The sequence below is a fragment of the Rhamphochromis sp. 'chilingali' genome (genome assembly GCF_963969265.1).
Source record: "Rhamphochromis sp. 'chilingali' genome assembly, chromosome: 3".
NCBI lineage: Eukaryota > Metazoa > Chordata > Actinopteri > Cichliformes > Cichlidae > Rhamphochromis > Rhamphochromis sp. 'chilingali'.
In genome coordinates, this window is record NC_137931.1 from 25,045,669 (window position 1) to 25,065,671 (window position 20,003).

The 20,003-nt window shown below is 42.3% G+C and overlaps 1 protein-coding gene across 2 annotated transcripts; it reads left to right on the forward strand.

Annotated features, from left to right (window-relative positions):
• The first annotated feature begins 7,079 nt into the window (after positions 1–7,079).
• Positions 7,080–18,507, forward strand: igfbp5a (insulin-like growth factor binding protein 5a). Of its 2 annotated transcripts, none has more exons than XM_080876923.1 (4): positions 7,080–7,898; positions 13,416–13,645; positions 13,896–14,015; positions 14,144–18,507. In XM_080876923.1, exons 1-4 carry the CDS (start codon positions 7,565–7,567, stop codon positions 14,273–14,275), a joined length of 816 nt encoding a protein of 271 aa, XP_080733049.1. In that variant the 5' UTR covers positions 7,080–7,564; the 3' UTR covers positions 14,276–18,507. The 2 variants fall into 2 exon arrangements, with proteins under 2 accessions (XP_080733049.1, XP_080733050.1); XM_080876924.1 differs by having other exon boundaries at positions 13,416–13,609.
• Positions 18,508–20,003: the final 1,496 nt, after the last annotated feature.

Consider the following 20,003-nt stretch of genomic DNA (forward strand, 5'->3'; position numbering starts at 1 on the left):
GGCTGCAAGGTGTCCAGGTCCTATGGCAGTAAAACAAGCCCAAATCATGACACCTCCACACCCCTATACACCCCTGCTTTCATTTAAAGCAGGGGTCTCAAACTCAAATGAGCCGTGGGCCACTTCTGGCACCGTCATCTCATTGTAGGGCCACTTTAGTGTCCAAATAGTACAAAAAAACAAACACGAAAACACCCACTAATATTTCCTAAAATGTGGTGTTTTTCTTTTTTTTATTTAATTCGAAATATTGTGTAACAAGACAAAATTGCAAACATGAAGGCAATTTATTTCTCACTCTTAACTATCTGAAGCCTTTCAGTTTCATTTGTCATCCGCAAGTTAGTGCAGGGTCAACATTGCAATGAAATGTCTTTGATGAGCAGAAGACAGTCACTCAGCAGTATAGTACAGTAGTTTCATTGAACTACCAAATAAACAGCTCTTTCTGGCCAGACACGTGGCAGCACCTTTGCTACAATTTTGTTTGTATTTAACAAAATAAAAATGCAGGCATAAGCGTACACATTAGTTTTTGACTCCAAGTGAAAAATTTTTCTTTCCAAATAAATCTCTCACTGAACTAACACAGCCAATCCCTCAACATGTTTGCACTCTCGGCTCCGAACCGTGGTAAGGAGACCTCTGGCTAATACTTTGGGTTCCGTATCGGGCTCGTAGCCGGGAACTAGCTTTACTGTCTGGGTCAACTTTGCTAGCGAGAGACAGAAAGAGGCATTGAAAGGCTGCTCCAGCAGAACTTTATTGTTTTGTAGGAAAACACGAACACAGTGTAAAATCGAGTCTTAATAGCTTACTGGGCTCGTCAGGCACTCTTTTTGGCTGCAGTGGTTATTTTTATATTTACATGCTTCCATCTCCCGTTTCTGCTCGGTACCACCTCGTACTTTTCACTTTCCTTTTTCTCCCTCCCTCACGCTCACACACACACAGCGGGAGGGGAGGTCCCACGCGTTCTCCCTGCAGCAAGAACTACACCGCCCATGAGGCTACAGTCTTAAAGGGCCATGCCTGTAACATTCTGCCGTAGTATTAAATAATTTTTTGTATAATAATTTTTTAAAAATATTTCTTCACATCAATCCGCGGGCCGCAAGTTTGAGACCCCTGATTTAAAGGATCATCAAAATGTAAGGCAATTTGGCAGTACAATATTATAGTAAAAAAATAACAAAAATTTTGTGTCTGCTGTCACTCCTGTACATCTTCTTCAGTTTGTGTTCCTTGTGTTCCCATGTTAGTGTGTGGCTTCTTGTTAACCTTGCTATTCATGCTGTTTGTACTTACCTCATTCTCCTGTCTCCTAGTCGCTTCACGGAAGCCATCTTGCAACCTCGCCATAGCCTTGCTCACCTAGACGCTGGTCTCCTTCATCCTGCTGCTGCCGGTAAAATCCTCTCAGTTACTACCACTCTCACCTGCCTGCCTACCTGTCCAACTGCTAGGAACCTTGGACTCACCCAGACCTCAGTCTCTCGCCTTCCCCTCCTGCTTCTCCACCTGCGAACGATGCCCTTGACCTGCCATAGTTTCCCCCATCAAGTTCCTGCAACGAGCCATCATAGTGTCCCATCACATGTTATTTGTCACTTCCCTCTTAGCTCTGAGTCTCATATTTGTCTTTCAAACATTTGTTTCGGTTTTTCACTATGGGGAACACTCTCTCAGCGTTGTCCTCAGAAGCCTCTATGTCATTACTCCAGCCAGCATTGGCTGGCAGTCGTAATGCTTGCGTCAGAGAGGGACCACCCTCCTCCCTATAAATGGTTGTGACGCAGCGTCACCGGTCATTCAATTTCCTCTTCTCACTTCTCAGAAACCTCATCTCTCCTGACTGTCAACGTGAGTGCTAGCTTAACTGTCCACGTGAGCAAGCTAACACCTTGGTCGCTAGCACGGCTATCGGTTTCCAGTCGCCTGCTCTTCACCACAGAGTGGAGAGTGTGTTAGCTGGCACCACACACCTAGCACAACAGCTAGCTGACCAAGCTAACTGTCTTTGCTTCACACGGTCACCAAGCCAAGTAGCACAAGCGCTAGTCACCACACTAGCTAGGTCATACTAGCTCACCATAGCTAACTGACCGATTTAAAAAAATAAAATAAAATAAAATCAGCATTAGCTGTCCAGCCATTCCAAGCTACCTACACCAAGCTTCCTTAATATGGCAGACTGCAAACCACTGCCCAGAATTTGCCCATGCAGTTACAAAATTTCAGCTTCAGATACACATGATGCTTGTGTGATGGGCCTCGGGCTGAAACACACCCATGCGGCTATTTCCACACCGGATTCATGTGAACCCGGTGTGCGAAGGCTTTACCCTGAAAAGCCTTCGTCGAAGGCTAGCCTGTCAGCCACACCAGGCACCAGCTGGGGCGAGATGGATATCGTCCTCCTGTTGGTGGACAATGCCGAGGTCAGCTGCGAAGCCTTGAGGCGAAGCTGCCTGATTCCCTCGAGGTTAATGACGAGCTACTCAGCGAATCCTCTGAGGGAGCGTCGGAACATCACGTTTCGGACAAGGATGATGACGTTTTCTTTGCCCCCTCTGCTTGGAATTCTGCGACACAAGGGGCCGATTGTGATAACCCTGGGACACAGTCCCGCAGCATGGAGCTATTTGACATTGCAAAACGAGCAGCTGAAAAGCTGGCAATCCCATGGACCATGGTGACAACGGAGACCTCCACCTCACGATACCAGGGTAAAAGGCTCCCCAAAGCAAAGTGCTTGTTACTAAGCAGGTACTGCCGCTTTTCTCCGAATGCGTGGACGAGGTCACATGCTGCTGGGCAAAGCCATTTTCGTCACCCAACCCCGTGCAGGAAGCGGCGGCGTTTGACTGCGCTGGAATATAGAAGAAGGGCCTCTACCAAATTCCCACAGTGAAGAATCTGGTGGCTTCTCATCTCCACCCAAACCAGAAACTTTCCCTGTCATCTGGTCATCTGCAGTCCTCCCTGGCTAACAAGGCATATAAATCGGTTGCCACTAGATCTGCGAAGTGTGTCAGCGATATTTATGCACTGTCAATATACAAACAGTGCACCCAATTCACGCGGGATAACTCTAGAGTCACACTCTGGCCAAATCTGGCCTTTGTGCCCAAAAATCCTTATCTCCAATGCACCCCATTTGAACTAGAAGCTTTTTTCCCCTCCTCCTTTCTCCTCCTCTGAAAAGGAGTGGCTACATACTCTCTGTCCAGTTAGGACTTTATGTACCTATATAGAGAGAACAAAGGCTTTCAGGAGGACGGATCAGCTGTTTGTTTCCTGGGCTAAACCACATGTAGCCTCTCATAGTTCATGTTTATAGTCCCTGCTCACTTCATAGCCTTAGCTCTGTTTACCTTGTGAACCTCGTCATAAATAAAGTTATTTTTTCATCACTTCCTGAGTCTCTGGTTGAATCTCTCATCCTGGGCTGCTGAGCCGTGACAAGTTTACAGCAAAGGTCTGAGAGGCAACCAGTCAACCATCTTGGAAGGAGTGCAGTTCTTCTCAGACAGATTGGGAAGATTTGCAACTAGTTGCACAATTACAAACACACTGCAGTCAGTCTGGGTCTTGCTTTTTTTGCGCTGTCATGAGTGTTTCTTTTTGCATAGTTATTTGCCTACAGAGAGTCTACAGATAGGGGTTTTCAAAGCTCAACTAAGCATATGTCAAATACTGATGGGCTGACAAGTGAGCCAGAACAGAGAAGGGAATATGCAGACCAGGTGTACCATTTACTTTGGGCACTACCTCCATCTGTCAACGGACAAAGCTCCATAACTCCACAAGGTCTACCAAAATACTGCCAATACAGAAGCATGTTCAGCTGAGCTCAACTCTGCAACATGTCTCTCTCCAGTAAACTGGTTATACTCTCATTATTTTCATGGTCTTACACTTGGTTACTCTTGTTTTAATGTCTTAACTATCTCTGAGTCTAAGTTGGACCCTGAATGTAAGCTTGTGATGTGCATTTCTGTGTAAATGGCAACAGATTAGGAATAGATTTGTGATTTTTTTCAAATTTATCACAGTTAAATGCCGTTATATCACAAACAGATTGAATGCAATTGCCAGCTTGATACCATACAATTGTAAAATGATTGACCGATAGTAAGCTGACTCTATTTTACCTCCTTTTTTCATTGATGTCTTGATGCACCAAAGTTGCTTTGAAAATGACAGCTGACCTTGATTGATTGCAGATCTGATCCTCGAATTCAAAGAGACCATTTCAAAGGGAAAGAGATTGGTAGATTATTGCACACAGTAAAATTAATTTTGGTCACACTGTGGTCTGCAGCCATGCTTTTCCCTAGCATGACTTTTCTGTTGTTTGGATAGCTGTCCACAATCTATTGGACTGCACAATACACAACTAAACAGTGCAGTATGTTTAGTGGGTCAAGCATTGAGTCCACGTGGATAAATGGTGTCTTTTTTGTTTATGTTTTTGAATTCTTTGCTCCTAAATCACCCTACCTCAAAGTTGAGAGCTGTTTACTGTAACTCTGCACCCACCAACTTACTGACCAGAAGTTATTTTGCCTGTTACAGCCACAAGTTGTTAAATTTCACTGTTTTCTGATTTCCACAATCCTGCCAGTCTCTTCCTGTGTGTGCCTGCCCTAAGAGTGCCGGTGTGGATAAAAATTTCACTAAGTCAGAACCGAGCATACCAAACTGAATTAAGACTAAAGTTGTAAGTACTAAAGCATGGCTTATCTGTGCCAATTAACCCCCACAAGCAAAGCATGTAGCTAACGGAACTTAGGCTCCTAAAGATTTGGGACTGAATCCTCAGCACATACAGCAATTTGGCCTAAACATTAACAGCACTGGAAATCTAAACCTTGCCCTTCTATGCAGAGCAGCTAAAGTCACCATCTGTGCATCACATGGCCAATATACATCAGCTGACTCAGAGCTAATTTATATAGAAAGACTAACCTTAACAGACACTGCACTCTGGTTCACAAACCCTAGATGCACTTGGACCACAAATCCTCTCCGTCTCACATCTGGAAACAAAAGAAAAAGTAGTGCAGACATATTAGCTCTGCCAATGTGTCTCTGGGTCATAAATCATCAATTTATGAATCATAGATGTGCAGCTGAGTCTGAGAGTGAGCTTTGTGAGGAAGATCTTTGCAGTTGGAACCTGCGAAGCACAGACGTGCCTTTAAAGCTTCACAATCTGAATGGTGCTCTTTCTTTCCATGTCTGCACAGGTAGACGGTGTGGGCAACACCAAGATGACTTTTCGCCACAGGTGACGCCATTCGTCACCCGATACAGCATAAAGGTCAAGGGAAAAGACAAACAGGGGGTCTGGAGACCTGAGCAGAATTTGCAGACAAAGTTTCACAAAGAGGGGTAAGGGGAGGAGGGGGAAAGAGGAAGAATAAAGGTGTTTCAAAGGGCAGTTTCAGCTAAAAACATCTGGATTAATACAGCTATGGGACACATAACCTCAGTTTAAACACTAAGATCTAACAGGATGTTAACAAAGAGGAAAAATAAAGCTAAATAATCCAGAAAGTACATGCAGTAATAAGAAGAGGAACAAGAGGAAGAACATGACCGGGGTCAGAAGCATTAAATGAATTCATCTTGGTGTGTGCAGATAATCTGTTTACTTACAACACAAACATGCTCATCATCTGAAATCCTCAGGCATATATTGCTATCTGCCAAAACATCCAGTGAATTACGACCGTTCTGCACTCCGCGAGAGCTGACTGCTTATCTCACTGTGGACACTGACCTCGCTGAGACATAAAATAAGGTCACCGTGAGTGCAGCTCGCCTTGATCTGGACACTTTGCAGCACACATTGCTGGAGAATTCGTCTGTTATTGTTAAGACAGGCATCTCGCAAATATTTAAAGCTACAGTGCCTTGGCCACAAAAACAGAGGCCGACTCGATATCTGAGGGGAATTATAAATGTGTTCCCGTTTCACATGCAACTTTTGGACGAGTCTGAGTTTTCTCTGAGAATAGAAGAGTGTTTGGGATCCTTCAAAGGCCAAATTCACCAGTTTATGAAAGCAAAGCAGGTGTAAAATGCTAAAACAGAGAAATTCCTTTAGATCAGGGATGTCAAATTCATGACACACACAGCCCACTTTGATGTGGACCGGGCCAGACTGGTGAAACTACACGATAAACCTATAGAAAAGGTTACACATAAGGTTCTGGTAGATCGTTGCACAGACTGTCCTCTAATTTTAAAATTTTAGAACAGAAAGCTTTCATTAGAGAAAATGTCTTGCTTTGATGTAGTGTGGGTGGCAGTCGGGTCAGAGCTGTTGTTGACCCAACGTTTTGAGTATGGACTTTTTGTCAGTGTTTAGTTTTCCCGTGTATGTTTCCTGTTTTATTGTGATAGTCTTCTGTCACATATCCATTATGTGTAGTTTACTTCCTCCATTTTATTAGTTAGAGTTATTCCTGCCTGTTTCCTCTCCTTCCACTATCCTGTCTATTTAAGCCCTCAGTTTGTCTCTGTCATGTCATCGTCATCATCTCCTCCTGTGTGTACACGCATTTGCCTTCATGCCAAGGAGCTCGAGCAACAAAACTGTGCATATTCCAAGATGGCCTGCTGAGTCCTGCTTTTGGATCCTATCTCTCTGTTTTCCACACACTTGACCGTGACTGAAAATAGAGTTAAAAGTTCAAAATGGGTCCACTAAACCTGTCAAGTCTTTGCCAGGCTGCTTCAGGCCCCCAGGCCTTATGTTTAACACCTCTGCTTTAGATTTTAAACGGACTTATTCATTTTTTCAAACTGACCATACCTAAATGGCAACTGTGCAGTGAGAAAGATAAGGTCTCATTCAATCGCCTACGGGAGCATCGTCTAGTGTCTGGCAGATCTGGAGACATGCCAGCACCCGCCCTGTGAAATCAGCATCTCAGCGCACGGACTTGACAAGTGCGCCTCCCTCTGATTCCCCCCCCCCCTCCACGCGTTGTTTGACATGCCCGTCGTTACAGGCTTCGCCTCTGGCAGTTTCTTTTTTAAAAGGCAAGCTCAAAGCCGCAGATTATACATTCTGCTCGCAATCTGCGCGGGCGAAGTAACCTACAGTGAGAGAGAGACACACACACACACAGAGAGAGAGAGAGAGAGAGAGAGAGAGAGAATCAGCGGGCTTTCTTTTTTTCCTTTTTTTATTTGAAGAGGAGCAGCCTGCGCGTAAACGGAACCGGGCATCACTTAAGGGAGATTTACGTGGTGTCTGGATAATTTCATTTGTTTGTTTGGCTCTTTTTTCAACTCTTGGTAACTCTGCGGGGTTTTAAGGAGGACGGCAGAGTGAGAGAGCACGCGAGTATCGGATACGCTGCCACTCACAAGTGAGCGCGCAGAGGCACCTGTGGATGCGACTCGCACCCGCCTGATGTTCGGACTGAGACCAGAGACATAGAAAGGATTCTCCGCAACGCTTAGCTGATACTCCTCTCCACCGACTCGTCACCACTCCACTCCATTCCAATCCACGCAGTTTCACTCCAGACCCGCACCCACCATGCCTATGCGCCTCTCCCTCCTGCTGGTTCCGCTGCTGACCATCGCCGGCTGCGACTCGTCCTACGTGCCGTGCGAGCCATGCGATCAGAAGGTGCTGTCCATGTGCCCGCCGGTGCCTGTGGGCTGTCAGCCGGTGAAGGAGCCCGGCTGCGGGTGCTGCATGACTTGCGCGCTCGAAGAGGGCCAGCCGTGCGGTGTGTACACAGGGCCATGCACGCGCGGGCTCCGCTGCCTGCCCAAGAACGGAGAGGAGAAGCCGCTGCACGCGCTCCTGCACGGCCGCGGGGTGTGCAGGAACGAGAAGTTGTACAAACTGCTGCATCCGTCAAAAGGTAGGCTTGTGAAGGGTTACCTGTGAAGGGAACATGGAGAGGCGGTTACTCTTAGTGCTGTGTGTGTTAGTTTAAAGATAAAGGGACAAATGGGAAATGTGGGTTACGCAGCAGTAACACTTCCATGTTCTCCGTGACAGCTCTGATAGTGTCATCGCGCGAATTCCTGCTTCACCCAAAGATCTGACGGTGCAAAGAAATAGTAAACAGCTGGAGAGAGATGTTACTCCTCCCTTGTCAGTGCAGGAATTTTGATGAAGCCCACAAGAGATGCACAAACTCCCTTTCAGAGAGCGAGAAGGATGAATAATCTCACTGCGCTTTCCGCTCTCCTGCAACTTTGTTTCTACTCAGTTTGCTTCTGAGGGGTTGATGGGAGTCTCCTCAGCACTTGAGCTGACCCCCGTGAACTCTTTGAGCAGTTGGTGTGTCCCGTGGTGATCAACTATAGGGCCCTTGTGGGTCTGCAAGTCTTAAATCAGCGGCGTCCCGTTTCTCCTCCCCTCCCTCTTCCAGTCAGACGAAATAAAAAGGGAGAAGATTACAGGTGGTTCTCAGCGGGGCTCCTCTGTGGCTCCAGCAGAGCTGCCTTAGCTTGCACTCACTGTCTTCAAGGTGTGAAATCATGTTTTGCCCACATACCTTCCTCTATGGTTACCTGTCTCTCTTTTTTTTTTTTTGTCTTTAGACCTTTCTTCCTTTCTTTTGTCAGTTCGTCTACCACCTGTGCCTTTTCTCACACACTTGACCCACCTTTGTTTTTGTCCCAATACACAGCCTTCTTCTCCTCTTTCCCTGCCTGGCTGCTGTCCCTCTACATCTTTTCCAACCTATTCTTCTTCTTCTCCTTCTCTCCGCCACCTCATTCACTATCCCACCATCTCCACGATTCACCGTTTCCATTCTATCTCTTGCTCCGTTTTTCCTGCAGAGTTTCAATGGAAACATAAATATTCCTACTCTGTTTTAAACGCCAGCGGGCTGAGCAAGGAAAAAAAAAAAGAACTTGAACTATTTTCTTGCTCTGTGATATTGGCATAAAGTCCAGTAACAAGAGGTGGAAAATGGGAAAAGAGCGTGAATCAAAATCTTACTTTTGAACTGAAGGTCAGCTTTGATCCTCAGCCAGAAATGTGTTATTTGCTGTTGTGCAGTATGATATACGATCGATACCAAGCAAAGACTGGGCCAATATTGCTGATACTAATACCGATACATTTAATTTGTAATAGCAGCTTATGTAGAAGAGTGCATTGAGAGAGAGAGCTGTGATTTTTACTTCCCACAATAAAACACACCTTTCAGCTTTTTATGTATCTTGATACTGTTTGTTTTTTTAATCTAAATCTGCCTGTTATTTTAAATGTGTCATAAGCTATAAATAAAATACATGTGACATTTGTCAATAATTAATTTAATACAATTCAGTGAAAGACATACTGAAGATAGAGGATAGAAGCAAAGCATCGATCCTATCACTAGTATCAATCCAATACCAATACCAGCGTTGGTATCGATACTATGGATATCTGGATTGATCCGTTCACCTTTACTTATTTGCTCCCTCTCGTCAGTCTTTGTTAGTCCCGTCCTGATCTCCTCTTCTTCACGTCTATACACAGTCTTCTCCCTCCACTCCCTCCCCCTCTCTCCGGCTCGGCGCTGCAGGCAGGCCCCGGCTGTGCAGTGATTCAGCAGAATGCAGGCTGAGCGTGGGTTTCTGATCCCCCGTCTGTCTGTCCGGCAGTCAGCTTCATCATGAACTCCCCATCTCCTGCTGGGCGTTCTGTTGACACATAAATTAAACAAAAAAACCCACATGCACACCCATGAGCACATGCCCCATAGAGTAAAAACGCTTTGCAGACACCTGACAACCCTGGGCTGTGGATATGCGTACATATATGCATTCATAATAGGCATGTACAGCTATATTAATGCACAAGTGTTCGTGTGTGCAGTCTGACCATATTTTCCATATTTGCTGTTTGTCAGAGAGCAGAAAACCTGTGACATAAGCTGGCATTTAAGTTGTAACAACAGCTAAAAATAGGTAGAATCTAGTTTTTACATTTGAAAGGATGTCTAACAGTAACATCTGGACAGATGTGGCAAGGGAGAATACATGGAAAGATTAGATAGATGAAGATGAAGAAAATATTTTTTTAAGTCATTAATTCCTGCAGGGAGCTGCATAGCTCTCCAGGATCACGAAGAGGAAAAGAGGCAGGAAGAAAGGGGAAAAAAGTGAAAGATGTGATCAGTCAGCACACGTCAGATTAGACAAGCTTGGGGATTAGCAAGTGAAGACTTGATTGGACATACTGGCGCTGAGCTGCCTCAGATTTCCCTGGGGAAAGAGAGAGAAAAAAAACATTGTCAGCAGGAAACTAGGGGGAATCTCTTTTTTCCAAGAACCTGTCATTAAGGGGAATGGATGGATGACATCATCATCATGAGCTTCATCATCGTCAGTCATCGAGGTTTTAAGCATCATTTGCAACTACACAGTGACCTCAGTTCACCACGCAGTTAGCTTAGTAGCTTAGCGACCATGTCACTGGCAGAACTACAGAGGTTTATATGTGGAGTTTTCAATCTGCCAAAACGAAAGCGGAAACAAGTGCGTGACACAGCAGTGGAAATGGGCCAACGAGGGCTTAGGACACATGCAAAGTTAATGCATGTTTCAGGATAGAAACCCGATGAAATATCAGTTTATAGTGCTGTTTGGGGGGGAAAATAGCCACAGTCACTCACTCTGGCCTCAGTGCAGTCACTGCGGCTGAGGGTGGGGACAAGGGAGAGGGGCGAGTGCTGAGGTTTGTGTGACTCCCCAAAATTTAGCACAGAGCAGTGTTTTTGCACAGATGAAAGATACTTGTACATGAAGCTTTCTGTGGGGGGTTGGTACCCAAAATGGGTTGCGGCTGTTTTTTGGTGGCTTGCCACATGACAAGGGTAATAGCATGTTTTCATGGCCATGGGTGCCAGGGTGAGACTAAATATCTCATTTAGGTCACTTGCTATAAAAGTTTTAAAACCCCTGGTCTACATATACCCCAAACTGGCAGCCTGACTTGCCATAAATGTAGCTTATGTTGTCCCGTATGTCAACACATCCAATCTGAATCTGGCTTGTAGCCACTAACTGTGCTAAATAAGCATTTAGCTGGGGCAAGTGAAATCATCACGTTGTGTTGTGACATTTCCAAATTGGAAACTGCTGCCTTGTGCCCTCTTGAGCTTTTTAATTTGGCAGTTCAAGAAGTTGCAAATCCAGGTTGGAAGTCATGGTGCTCTTAATTTTGACCCATCATGTCGAGCCATGTTCACACAGGACTAATATTACAGCTGTTGACTTGTTGGAATGATTACTACTGCTGTTTTTGTTTTGTTTTTCATCTTTAACGTGTAAGCATCCAGTGGAAATGGCCCACCATTACTGACTGCAGATGAAATGTTGAACAGTAGTCCTGTGTGACTCAAATTTTTGCAGTAAAGGAAGCCATGTTTAACAGAGACATGCTTTACAGTTGTTGGGCTGCAAATCTGTTTGTTTGGTTCCCAAACTGTGGGGTGTAGAGTAGGGCTGCACGATTAATCGTTAGAAAATCGCGATCTCAATTCATATTTATGTGCGATCTCATTTCCAAATGACAATGATTTAAAAAAAAAAAAAAAAAGATGACGACGATTGTACCGCATTTTGATCCGGGACGTAATCTGCATGAAAACAAGCGCTCACTCTTCCTGCTCAACAAATGACAAGGGCGGAGCCTTATACCACGTGATACAGAAGCTGGCTGCTAAAATTGGCAGAGACATTACGGAGGCTATTACTTATCACCTGACCAAAGATATGGCTCCCATCAACACTGTGCAAAACGAGGGATTTAGGAAAATGATCAACACCCTAGACAAACGCTACACAGTGCCGTCCCGCAACTATTTTTCTATTGTTGCACTACCTGCTCTATACACGCAGTGTCGAGCAACGGTGGAGACAGAATTTCAAGCAGTACAACATTTTGCGGCAACAACAAAATGTGAGACATTTGTTGTTTTTATGTTTATTTATTGTTTTTATGTTCAGTCTCAACTGTTACGAAGTTAGCGAATACGAATAAGCGCAATAAATATTTATATTGGAAAAGAAAATCGTGAGAGAATCGTAATCTCAATTCTAAGCAAAAAAATCGTGATTCTCATTTTATGCAAAATCGTGCAGCCCTAGTGTAAAGGATCAGCATTAAAAAGATTTAGTTAAACTTTTTGTTATTGAAAGCATCATGCTGGCATTTATTTGACACTTACTGACATTTATAACAGCTGATAAAATTAAAAATTAAAATGTAAAGAAGAAACACGAGAATTGCCATTCAACCACTTCATAAGTCACTTTCCACTGACTGTGTACTGTTTTTCAGGTTAGCTAACACCTCATCTATTCATACCAATAAATCATAAAAAGACTTTTTATTTTGAGTGCATAAATGTGTTCATACTCAAGGGTTCAATGAGTAACCAAATGATTAATGTCTGCTCATGGTGAAAAATTTGAACATCAAGAGCAAACACAAATGATTAATGCTTGCTAGGTTTCTGACACAGGCAGATATGTTACATGTGTAAGAACATTGTTTGATGTTTGTGATATATATTCACTCTTTGCCAATCTAACTATATCTGTATTTATAAAAGTAGATTGATGAAAGTAAAGAAAAGATGGAAGAAATACCCTTCAACTATGTTATGAGTGTTGATGTTGTGCAGTGTGTCCACCAGAGGGCACTATGCAACTTCCCGATTGGCATAACGTGTTTTTGAAACACACAACCAGCTGATCTGAGTAGAACAAAGTCTAAAAACAGTCATCCTCAACTTGCCATGATAAGATTATTTTTAAACTACATTGTGTCATTATCTTATTAATGACTCACTTAGCATTTCTATAGGGAAATTGTGCATGCTTTCTGTACCTGAAAGAAAAAAATATTGGCCGACATATAGGATATTTACATCACCAAATATTGATATTGTTACCTGTCTTAAAATCCTGTATACTGGTGGGACTCTACCAGTTACTATACTAAAAGTGAGTTGGGAAACTCAGAACTTTTTTCAGCTCCTAAAGCAGGACATGCCAGAAAAAGATTGAGTATTTCTGCTTTATTAGCCCTTGGAGAAACACGTATCTGTACATGCCCAAGCATGGTGCAATACACTTTTTGGTTCAGTGCAAAAACTGTTAGTTTTATTGTGCTAAATTACATTCTTCAGTGTTATGTTGTTGGCAGTAATAATGCTCCAACAGACTCTGAAATCCAGCAACAACAGGTTTTTAAGGCTTTCGAAATTTTCCAAAAATAGCAAATGTTTTATACCAAAGGAACACATGGGGCCATAGCCGCAATGCATTTTGGTGTAAATAACACTTTTTTTCCCCAGAAAACTAATACCTATGGGCCGACTAAAACGATCTACCTCTTTTGTGTCTTGTTGCCTCCCAAATAGGTGGACAGCCTCATGATGACATGCTACGTGTCCCAGTCCCACCACAAACAAAGGTGCCCTTATATGGAGATCACATTAGCAGTCGCAAGGCCCAGGCCATGAAGCAGGCCAAGGACCGTAAGAAGCAGCTGGCCAAGCTTGGGCCTGCCAGCAACTTGGCTCCACTCAGCATAGATAAACTGGATCCTCATTTTGTAAGTGATGTAGAGATTACAAAGATGCATACCAAGGTAAATAAAATTAGAAAAAAAAAAAAAAACACTGACTGTTGGTTTTTTGCAAGATTTTGAGCAATTTTTTATTTTTAGTTTTTTTTCCCTCTGAATGAACAAACTTTGGCTCTACAAAATCAGATATTGCATACCACTGCATGTGGCTTCTTAAATTTTCCAGATAATTTTTAACCAGAATTGAAATATTTTGCATGTATATGCATTGTAATCAAGCAGACATTTAGATTTATGTTCTGTGTGACTCTAGGGCCCCTGCAGAAGAAAACTAGATAATCTCATCCAGGCCATGAAGGACACGTCTCAGGTCTTTGCTCTCTCACTGTATCTTCCCAACTGTGACAAGAAGGGCTTCTTCAAGCGCAAACAGGTACAAATGTATCAAAAAGTTAGAGTGCACTGCTACTTTGATATCTGACAGTCTAACAAAGTCAAAATGCCACAACAAATGATTGGAAAACAAGTTCTTTATTCCAGTCTTGCTTTCTTTACCCACAGTGCAAGCCATCTCGCGGTCGCAAAAGGGGGATCTGCTGGTGCGTAGACCGGTTTGGCGTCAAGATCCCCGGCATCAACTACGCTGGAGGAGAACTGCAGTGCAAAGATCTCGACAACAACAGCAATGAATGAGGGCAAACCGGTTGTACTCATTGAGCCCTATTTTTTTTTCGTAAAGCCTGCCAATCAAGCTAGCACACTTTATGACTGACAATCAGGAAAATATGGCACAAATGGTTTTATACTGTATATGTTCAGGTGTGATGGATTCTATCATCTTTAATTTTTTATTTTTTTTTATTTTTTTTTTTTGTAATTTTGTAAAGGGAGCCAAATCAAAAAGCTTGCTTAAGTGAATCTGCACATGTAAAGCTCTATTCTGGCTTCCCACTGACTGTGTACTATTTTTGAGGTTAGCTAACACCTCATCTCTTCATAACCATAGATCATATAGAAACAGTATGTTGTGTGCTACGACTATTATAGAATTTATTCAAAAAAAAGACAAGACATATTTTAAATGTGGCTAAATATCAATATTTTTTTATATCTATATATTTGCAATGGTGATGATAAATATGCTAGGTGGCTAAGTGGGAATATCGTCTAGTACTCACTGTGTCACAAATCAAGTACTTCCATAACTTCCATTGTTATTTTGAGTGCTAAATTAAGGGTTCTATAAGTACCCAATGGTTAATGTCTGATCATGCTTAAAAATTTGAGCATACAGGGGGAAATACAAATAACTAATGCTAGTTAGGTTGCTAACACAGGTAATTTTTTTGCTTTTTTTTCAGGTACTAATTTATATGAGCTATTTGCCTATCCGGTCGTTAAGTCTGACGTCACTAGCCGTGTCTGGGCCTAAACTCCGCTGCAGGTCCATATATCAAACGATCACTATGGCATTACTGAGAGTTGAAAAACTGTCTAAAGTCTTTCATCTTTAATAAAATGATCAGCGTTCTGCTCTACCAGGTGTAACAATTCAGTTTAACATCCAGGCATCCATGAAAACGGAATTTATGACATTTAACGGAGTTAGAAGTTAGCAGGAAGTTAGCTTGCTAGCTTCGATCTAAATACAATATAGCATGTCCTGACTGCGGGGTTTTGGAAACAAATTAAAACGTACAGCTCTGTTATCACTTCCAACATAAATGAAGACAGAAAACTAAACAGCAGTGACGTTTGTAGGGTTACTGAAGTTTGGCTAGCTGGTATATAATGATGTGCTACGTGACCGCTAGCGACATAGCTATGTTAGCATAATATAAACAAGCTAACTTTTTTTCCACTCGATAAAAGTTAATGTGAGTCTTCTCGGTGGTCAGGAACAAATGTAATCGCATGGCAGGATGCTGTAAAAGGACTTCAGCCAGGAGAACAACTGGGATAATCCATCCACAATACAAGGTTAGTCATTCATATATTGCTGCATTGGCTGGGCTGTAGTTACATCCTAAGGTTTTAAAAACTGAGCGTAAATAAATGATTAGCGGTAATAAAAGCCGAGGGAGGTCAACAGTGATCACTGACTGTTTTAGGAGCTTTTTGAGATTAAATAGAAGAAAATACACAACATTAAACATGTTAAAAACACAAAAGCCATATTAAACACAGACTACTTTAGGCCCGGAAGTAGGATTCGTCATGTCATCACTTAATGACCGGATAAAATCAAAATTTATGGCATAAAAATACATTTAAATTTAAATAGGTGAAGCAGAGATGGGAGAATCTGAATGTAAAGAAAATATCACCCTATACGTTGGCCAAATATTGGTATGGAGATCAGTCTTAAGACTCTTATATCCGCCACGCACTAATTTATCTGCATTTAATGTAGAAGAATATCTTCAGTGTTGAAAAATTTATTATTTTGTGGTCTAATGACTGATAACTTGTACATTTTCACAAATTCTACACTGTGTAAATGAATGCAGAGTGTAAGTGCAGATAATGTACAACATGGAAGTGTCTTAAAGGATGTATACACATTGTGACACAGTGACTAAGTTGGCTGTAGGTGTCCACTGTCACTTAAAAGGTGACAGTGGTTGATTCTGTTCATCTGGACGTAGCGTTTTCAGTGGGAGAAACGTTTCATCACTTCCAAGTAACTTCTTCAGTCTACTGGTACTTGTTAGGCATTTTTGTAGCTCAAAATAAGCTAACAGCGACTTTTTTCATTATAGTCATGCAGCTAATTTTATCAGAATCAGAATCAGAATCAGAATACTTTATTGATCCCTGGGGGAAATTATTTTTTGTTACAGTGCTCCATTTTAAACCAACATTAAGACAAGACAGACAATACGCTAACTAAGAATAGTACAATATATACATATATATACATACATACATACATAAGTCACTTATAAATAAATATTTGGAAAAGAAACATGTGTAGCTGTAGCAGCAAACAGTGTGTTAAGTGGATGCGTTGTACAGGGAGATGGCCACAGGCAGGAATGATTTCCTGTGTCGTTCAGTGGTGCTTTTCAGTAATCTCAGTCTCTCACTGAACGAGCTCCTGTGACTGACCAACATGTCATGGAGTGGGTGGGAGGTGTTATCCAACATTGTCTTTATCTTGGACAGCATCCGCCTCTCCGACACCACCTTGAGGGAGTCCAGCTCCATCCCCACAACATTGCTGGCCTTACGGATCAGTTTATTAAGTCTGTTAGCATCTGCGACCCTCAGCCTGCTCCCCCAGCATGCAACAGCATAGAGGATCGCACTGGCCACCACAGACTCATAGAAAATCCTCAGCATATGATCAACATAGATTCAGAAATGAAAAGGTTTGCTATGAGAAGCTGACAAGCATTAATGAAGTTTGGCATTTTAGTAACACGGCACATTTATTTGGCTGAGACAATGAAAGTTATATGAGAAGATTAGTAGCATAGACTCGGATCATTGTTTTGTATATGATGCTAGAGGTAGCAGCTGGTTAGCTTGGCGGATCGAAAAAAGAAAAAAAAAGGAAGTAAACCTGTGTCTCCAACACTTTCTAATTAAACAAGTTATGTTTGTTGATTGCTTAATTTGTACAAAAACAAGGGTTTGCAATTTAGCAGAGGTAGGTTATGTGCCAGATTGTTATTGCGCTGGGACTAGTAATTTCCTCATCTCAACTGGTTGTCTCAAGCTAAGAAAAAGAAACCTATAAAATTCCATCCTAGTCAGCTAAGTCTATCTTTTTTTTTGTCCTCCAGTGCACTTGGACTAAACTTATTTGTGGCTGGTGCTATTCTCAGCCGAGCTTTGTATGCTTGTGAAACAGGATGTTCCAAGCAGGTTGCATTTTTGATAAATAAGCCCTTATGAGGAAGGACATTAGGTCCTGCCATCTTAACCCGTGAGTTTTCTTATTGTCAGATTTATGCACATTCTTAATTTTCTGTTATTGATGTTGGTGTAAGCTGAGACAGACCCATAGAACTTTCACTTTCCAGACAGCTGTTTCCACTGTTTGTAAATGTATGTATAAAGTATGTGTGCATGTTCCTGAGTGTGACTGTACGTGTGTGTGTATGTGTGTGTGTGCTAAGCGTACCATACCCTTGTAGTTCTCAGCTTCTCAAAAGCTCTGATTTCAGTTCACATGAGCAGTCTGCTCAAACTACTGTCTGCCAGACTCGGTGCTGTGCATTTCCCTTCACAGCTCGCACACAAATCATATGCAAAGGCCCCGCATTGATTATTTTTTCCATGTGAAGGGTCTTCACTGCCACCACACAGGCAAATGTGCTGGCCAATGGTGACTTGCTCTCAGGGTTCATCGAGTACTTCATTTTGCGAAGAGCAAGGTCGCTGAGTTTTTATGTAAATTCAAGTGCCTTCTGCCCCACGCCAGTTTGAATTTTGATTTGCATGTGGCTCCACAGAGCTGTTGGATGAGGGACAGATCAAGCCCAAAAGAGGAAAACAATTTTAGGTGTGGATGTGGTTTTCACTCTTCAGTCGGTTGCTGACAAAGACTATCGTGATCTTCCAGTCAAAGTGCTGCTATGACGACAGAGGAAAAGATTTATTCTATTGTCAAGCATTTGCCTAATTTGCTGTTTATTTTGTTGTGTAATCCTAATATTCAGTCAATGAAATATAGAAATGTCTCCTCGCTTTATCACGATGGTTGGGGAACACTGACAGCGGCACATCAGCCTGTTTTTCTCAGTGCAAGCCTCTGTCATGCTGTTGATTCAGGCACACGTGTAAACACAACAACACAGTAACACTCTGAACACTTTAATGTGAACATTATGGTGAAATATTTATCAGGTGTGTAATTGATGTACTCGTTTTTTTGTTTTTTGTAAAGGCTAATCACTATTTAAATAAAGTTCATGTACTCACAAAAACTGTACGTCTGCACTTTTGTCACGAGTATTTAATGAGGGGCCTCCATGGTTAACATGTTGAGTCAGTAGTTGTGTGTTTCGCGATTTGCTATCTCTGTGACCTTGATGCTGTTAAAGACAGCCCGTGAGTCTTCACGCAGGTGGCTTCCATCTGCTGTCAAAGCAGAACGGCTCTCTGTGACATCACTGAGTGGTTTTGGCTGCTATCTGTTGCAGCGAGAGCACTTATGAGATGACAAAGAGAAGTTAGCTTGTCTTCATCGGCTCTCTGCGAGATCTAGAATTCTGAGACCCTGAACAATTATTCTCTGTCATGTCTTAAAGACCTCACGCTAACATTTTATCCCAATAAAGTACTTCACTCTTAGACTGCAGGCTTACTCGTGGTTCCAAAAGTAGGATGGGAGTTTAAGACTTCAGCTATTAGGCCCCTCTCCTGTCAGGAGACAGACACCCTCTCTACTTTTAAGATTAAGCTTAAAACTTTCCTTTTTGATCAATCATATAGTTAGGGCTGGATCACATAACCCTAAGCCAACCTTTCGTTATTTTTTCTTTTTGGCAGCTAGAGGACCTCACATGATGCCATTAGGACCCTTTCTTCACTCCCCTGTCTTTCACTCCCCATTCATCTTATTACCTTCATTCCCCAACCACTCAGAGTGAACGCCTGCCTGTCCTAACATTTCTTCTTCCTACACTCTGTTGTTGGATGAACACAATTTAATCATGGCACCTTTTTCCACGTGATTTAACCAAGTACAATAACCCATTTTTGACCATGTCAAACCAACACATTTGGCATTTGGTGGTTTAATGTAACCAGATTACGTATCAACGTAGTATACTTACATTGACTTGAAGTGATTTATTGAAGTACGTAAAGTGAAATTTGTTTTAATTCATTCTACACAAGTGAAAAACTTTAGGAAAATACAATGAAAACTTGTTGTTTGAACAACTACTTTGTTAATCAAGGCAATTACTGCTAGTCTTGCTTAATGAACCAATATGGGGTTGTTGATTTCATAGAGACAAACAACCATTTGCACTTACATTCATGGGTAATTTATAATCACCAGTTAACCTAACTCTAAATACACACTGCAAACCAGCCAGATTGTGGATTTGAACGCAGGCCCTTCTGGCTGTGAGGCAACAGCACTAACCATCACACCACCAAGCTGTCAAACCAGGCTTAACAAAAGTAGGAAAGCTATGATTACAAGGCTTGATGCAGAATTTTCTGTACGTTTTTGTCCTTGACAGGTTAAACCACAATAAATAGCAATAGCATACACGTGGTGTGGGTGTAGCTGTCTGCCTCTTAAAACTCCAGCGATTTTCCTGTAGTTTGACATCTAATGTGATCTTGTGAATTTCTCGAGTCCAGGCAACTAACCACTCTTACTAGATTGTATCATGTCATCTCAAGAATAACAAATTAAGTTGCTGAATTTCATGCAGATGCTACATGTTTTAAT

What these genes read in the sequence shown, in the direction of transcription:
- igfbp5a (XM_080876923.1), top strand. Translation starts at nt 7,565, where the DNA reads ATGCCTATGCGCCTCTCCCTCCTGCTGGTTCCGCTGCTGACCATCGCC. An exon ending in TTACAAAGATGCATACCAAG is followed by an intron (nt 13,646 to 13,895) that starts GTAAATAAAATT and finishes GTGTGACTCTAG; the next exon opens with GGCCCCTGCAGAAGAAAACT. An exon ending in GCTTCTTCAAGCGCAAACAG is followed by an intron (nt 14,016 to 14,143) that starts GTACAAATGTAT and finishes CTTTACCCACAG; the next exon opens with TGCAAGCCATCTCGCGGTCG.